Here is a 6,000-nt window from a genome sequence, read left to right on the forward strand (position 1 = left end):
AATTAAGAAACAAAACCATTTTGTGTGCTATTCATGTTGAATATTTCACGCTGGTTTTTTTTGTTTTGTTTTGTTTTGTTTTGACCATCATTTCTGTTGTTGAGAATTTGGTATTCACCTGGTTAATTGCTGAGATCTGGAACATGGTGACATCACTGCAACTAAGTCTGACGGGGGCAAAAAACACGAACAGTCAGACGATTATACAGGCTGTAAAGAAGCCAACAGGTTAGCAAGTTTATCTTAACCACTTTATTTGGACATGAAACCGAAAGCGAGTGCACCTGAAACGCTGCTAATGTCTCGCTGGTAGTTAGGAAGTTAATAGTTTTACCGTTCACCTTGTTTTATCTCTTCCAAATAAGTTTATCTAACATAGGGCTTTGTTTACAACCTGTCAGATTGTCTTAATGCAAATCTTCGCCTGTTCAACTTCTTTTTAGCTATGTCACCACATTCCGTTAGCAATTAGCTCGGCAGTGGCGGATCTACTGGGGTGGCATGGGGTGGCAGCTGCCACCCTAAAATAATGCCTTGCCTCCCCTGCTGCCACCCCACTTGGCAGCAACGAATTCAAAGAAAAGTTATGGCCAACTTGACTTTTACGAGCGCGAATCTCTGATGTCCTACTGCACCGAATGCAGCACGAGAGCGTCAGAGCGGCACTACTGGACCTTTTCTTTGTTTATTTTATTTTTAAACTGTGTGGCGCGAAGCAGAGGAGCAAGGAGAGAAGACACGGGAGTAAAGAGGTAAATACCGATTAATTATCGAATGATGAAAGTACAGTCCTAGTATAACGTTAGTTGTAAGTTAGTTAGTTAGTGTAACTTGTACAGTTGCTATGTTGCTTTTAAGATGAAAAAATCTAGTTGAAGAAGGTTATTTTGTACATGTAACCGTTACATTAATATTGGCTATCGTCTAATTTAAGCTAACATTGATTAACGTTAAACGTCTGTGAATCCAGCAGAAATGAAGAGGAAAGGTAACATACACAGTTTTTTCGGACCGAAGAGAAAAGCCAAAGAGATTGAAAATGAACAATTGAGCAAGGTAGACGGAGGACATGAGGTGAAAGGAGAGAGAAAAGATGAGGAAGGAGAGAGAGGAGAGGACGAGGTGGAGAGAGAGGGAAAGGAGATGGAAGGAAAGAAAGAAGACAGAGACGAGTTGAAAGGAGAGAGAGAAGGGCAACAGAAACGCGACAGAGTTCAAGGCCAAGGTGACCAGGGACAGGAGGAGGTGACAGAACACCTACTTTATGTTTTTAATGTCTTTAAAATTTATTTAGAGTTTAGCTATGACTGTACTAAAATAAATTGTACTTAAAGACTTAAGAATGATTCTTAATGCAATGTTCAAAATGCATGGGCCCAAAAACTTTTTCACTGTATGTATAAAACTGTCCAGGAACAGTCTACTCACAAAAGTTCTTCGTACATTTTATGACTGGGAGCAAGGTTTATTTTCATGTGACTCCTTTCCAGGTTTGTGGAGATTTTAATTTAACATACTCTTTTGTAATGTTCTGTATTTGATATGATTTTATTGGTAAAAACCTCATTTGTCAAAAGTATGCTCTGAGTAACCATTAAAAGTCATGTCCAGTCCTTGTTTGAATACTGTTTATTTCCATAGTTGACCCAGGGCCATCAGTGACATGAGGTAATCAGATGTAGCAATACTAATTTTAGTACAGCGTACTGCATAGATCGTCATGGGTAAGTTTTACTTTGGATAGTTACTTATACAAATGCATCCTGCAATGCTACCACTCTGACACAGTTTTATTCTTCCTTTCACACATATGTCATTCATCACCAGTGTCCTACCTTAATGCTTTTCATGTGATAATGACCCACATACAGCAGTGTCATCAAAGTTCTTTCTCTCATTCAGTTAACTGTTTCATATGAAACACTGATTGCATGAGATTAAGTTTGTATGAGTTTGTAAATAGTAGCCCATGCCATTATATCCACATATGAGACATGTTTTTGAGTTATGTATAAAGTCCTGCAAGCAGAAGTGTTTGTGTAAATTATGTCTACTATTGTCTTATCAAACTGTGATTTAATTCATTGCCACCCCTCGAAAATTCCTGCCCCCCTTTTGCCACCCCATAAATATTTTTCTAGATCCGCCCCTGTAGCTCGGTGAGTACAATCTTATCACAACCTGTTGTTCCTGTTAGGGGAAATGCAACAAGCTGTAACATAAACCAACATTAGCATTCACTTCAAGTTTCTGTTTACCCAGCAAATTGTATTCCAACGTTCTCTCTCCTTTTAGCCCTATTTTGGTCTCCAACAACTCCTGAGAAAAATATCTGTCGCTAGCTAGTCACTAACTTTGTCCGTTTGCTGTTTGTTGCGGCTACTCCCTGTGGTTGGAAACAGCACTGAAGAGAACAGTGAATTAAAACAGTAACGCTGCATGCCGTAAAAAAACCAAAACAATGAGCTGAATGATGCTAAAATGCTCCATAGAGCTGAGGGGAACTACAGAGTTGGGTGAAAATTCTTGGTTCTTCGCTAACCAATCCAGCCCTCTCACATTACACATAGTCATTTTTCAATTGTTAATATAAAAACATTGATTAGTGCTGCTTTAAGTTAATTTATCCAAAATTATACTTTGCTGAAAATGACATATTAAATATTAGATGTACAGTAGATTATAGCTGTGAGTGACCTGAAAGCCAAACCCATTAAATGGTTAAATATTGTATAATTATCATATAGTTATTGCTTGATGAAACAACTGGGCACTATGTGCACAAACTAATATGGATACACCCATTTTGTGGTGCGTTTTTCAAAATCACACTTGTCTTCACTGCCAGCAGACTGTGAATGTTGGAAAAATTGGAGTCATTCTTTCTTTCTTTCTTTCTTTCTTTCTTCAAGTTCTGTGTGCAGGGCCGATAAGTGTCACATTGCCCCCGTGCCGTCTTTCTCCTGATGAAAGTAATGAATATCCCGTTTGCTGGCTACTGCATATGCCAAAATTTAAATGCAGCACGAGTTCCACCTTTGGGCTACAATGTTTTGGCTGCGCTTATTCTTCTGCATCATCTCCAGCCGAGCTAACGATGTAACCTGTATATGCTGAGCAAAGCGGCTGCTTATGACTGGCTCCAAATGAAAGAATCTGATATAAGTCTTATCCATAGCACAGTGTTTTGTGCTCAGTCTGCTGTCTCTATATATTAGGTGGCAGAGTACAGTATTATCAACCAGGCACTCAGGTGGTGAGTTCTGCGAAACATGAATTCATGTCCTCAGTGCTCTGTGTGCTTTATATGGCATCAAAATGAGCAGCATGAGAATCTGATTTGAAAGCATTAAGTGAACACTCACTCTCAGCACAAAGTGATTCTTCTGTTTTGGTTGTACCCAGAATTACTTCATTTTTTCCTACTTCATCATTAAAGCATCACAACGGAAAAAGAAGTCATTTGTATACGAAGTCCAGTCTATTGTATAGCTGATTCACTTTGATTGCCCAGCTGGGTGCCATGATAATGCCACCATCAGAGATCCGTCACCCCCCCCCCCCTTTTCTCCCCTTTAATGGAGATGGTTCTTCAAGTGGCAGCATCAAAGCCGCAGTAGGGGTGCCAGGGCTACGAAAGGGTTAGCACTGAGCAGAGGGGGTGGAGGGGTGGAGGGGTGAGGGAGGACAGGCAGGTTTTCACTGCTGCATTGCCCAAGCCCTGCCTGCCTGACGCTGCACAGGAAATGTCAGCTCCGGATGAAGTCTGCTATGCCGCTCTAGGGGGATCTGGGTGAATTTGACGTTTCATTTAAGATGGTAATGAATGGTATATCACAGGGCAATCCAGCCTGTGCTGTCTCAAGAGTTACACACACACCAACGCTGTTATGTAACCATAACAACCATGACAACGTGACAAGTACTGGATGCGAAACTGAGGGCATAGATACAACAATATCCGCCGTTGGCAAGAGAACTTGAAGATCCTCTCCGCAGTATTACTGTGGCCCTTATATCTAAAGATAGATGTCCCTGTGAAACGGCCTGATGTTCAAACAGACTGTAACATCACACACAAGAGAAAATGAAAGTGTAGTACAGCACATGTGCTTTAATATGAAGAGGAATACTGTCTCATATATTGTAATGTAACCCCCACACACATCAGACTATGTTTCAGTAACTGAGCCCCAACAGTTCTACAGTATCATCTTCTCTGTTCAACTCATCACTTTTTCTGCTGCCACTCTGTTGTGAAACCAGTTGAACCTACAGTACGTGGGTGATGATGGCTGGCAGACAGTTACGTCAAGGGCCCGCAAGTCAAAATGAGTGATTTATCATGTTTTCATATCGATCCACCGTTCAATACCTTTCAAAGCAGTATATTTTACGAGCGCTGCTTGGGAGCAATTGAACAGTGAACGCCTGTCCGGTGGAAATGTGAATCCCATCTCACATATAAACACGATTCACAGTTTAAGTGGCATTTCACTTTGAATGCTGTACATCACCGAGTGTATTGAACACACACACACACATGCACACAAAAAACACGACCAGTTAGTGGAGCAGACAAACACCATGTCGGCTCACAGTTGGAGAGCCAAGTGCTGCCTTCTGCCATTTGGATCACCATGGAAACAGCCAAATACACAACCAGCACTCTCATCAGCTTCAGCTCAACATACTGCAGTCCATGTGTGATGGCAAGTTTTACACTCCATCTTCCCATGCTGCAAAAAACTCAACTCATACATACAAAGATTGGACCGTAAAAAATACAAAGAGGACTTGCAGTTTTGGTGTGGTGATTTTCTTTGCACTGATTGCATCATCTGCAAGTAATTGATAACAGTTTTGTTTTGGGTTGCCAGTCACAGCTTGATGACACGGAGAGGAATGAACTGGGCAATGAGTGGGTGACAGCTTGATGGGGAAAACAGGAGGTAATACTGTATACCACTGCCAGTATGGCTATTAAGCATATGGGTATGCAAATGACTAAAAATCAGCAAATCACTGCATGCCATTATTATGCTATAATGAATACACCACTGGAAAACGAGTCATTACAGTCATGACACCAGTTGGACAACATCTGCTGTGTTACATGACACATATTTTCCAGATTCATTATGTAAATGACATTATTATTAAAGCAGTTTCACATATAAGGCCGACAACACAGCAATGCAGTGAGTACATGTAGTAAATGACGCACGTTTACAACACAACCTTCGTTTGTTGCATACAAATTCAACGGGATCACCGCTGATCAGATCGACGCGCTGCAGGCGAGCCCCGACACCGCGATGTGTTTCCTATCCAACCACCTGCCAAGAGCACAAACTAATAAGCAGATGACAGATGTCTAACATGCCTTACAGGCCCCCCTCTCCTCCTTACCTGCTCTGTGCGCTTCACCCAAGCGGACCTCGGTGATGCTGCTCGGGTCACTCTGAGATCTTCCCCGCTGCAACACGCAGTCCTCATCCAGCCCGTCCGATGACGCCATGGTGAATAGAAAAGCACAATGCAAGACTGAGAGACGTAACCACCGTCTGCCAAGGTCACCGGCGGCATCAAGTGGTGGAGCAGACTTAATGTGGCTGGACTGCTGCTGCTGCTGCAGCTCCTGCAGGAGCGGTGCTGGGGAAATCCATTACGCGCGTAGCATCATGCCGCATTCGAGTGCTGCTCGTAAAGCCCCGTTTTAAAATATAAATTCGCCTTCACTTCACGTTTTTTTTGGGGGGGGGGGGTTAAATAAATAAAACTAAAATGACCCGGTATTAGAGAGGAGTTTCCTATGTATGATGTCTGTGTAGCAGACAAAGATAATGTTCCAAAAGTTCTTATTAAGACACCCGCCGTTAACGCATCATCGTCATACCACACCAACTTAGACCAAACAAGGCTGTAAGCTGGCACCGTTCAACGAGTTTTACGGGGCTCATATGAGAGGACAACTTTTAGGTGTAATGCCCTGCAGTC

The 6,000-nt window shown here is 42.1% G+C and overlaps 1 protein-coding gene across 2 annotated transcripts in view; it reads right to left on the reverse strand.

Moving 5' to 3' along the window:
• The window catches only part of phactr3b (phosphatase and actin regulator 3b), a 58,704-nt gene extending 53,016 nt beyond the window's left edge, over nucleotides 1-5,688 (reverse strand). For both annotated transcript variants that reach the window (XM_042406337.1, XM_042406341.1), the window contains exon 1: nucleotides 5,413-5,688. In XM_042406337.1, the coding sequence (XP_042262271.1) occupies nucleotides 5,413-5,521 (109 nt within the window). In that variant the 5' untranslated portion in view covers nucleotides 5,522-5,688. The remainder of the gene's footprint in view (nucleotides 1-5,412) is intronic.
• Nucleotides 5,689-6,000: the final 312 nt, after the last annotated feature.

The sequence above is a fragment of the Thunnus maccoyii genome, chromosome 3, assembly GCF_910596095.1.
Source record: "Thunnus maccoyii chromosome 3, fThuMac1.1, whole genome shotgun sequence".
Taxonomy (NCBI): domain Eukaryota; kingdom Metazoa; phylum Chordata; class Actinopteri; order Scombriformes; family Scombridae; genus Thunnus; species Thunnus maccoyii.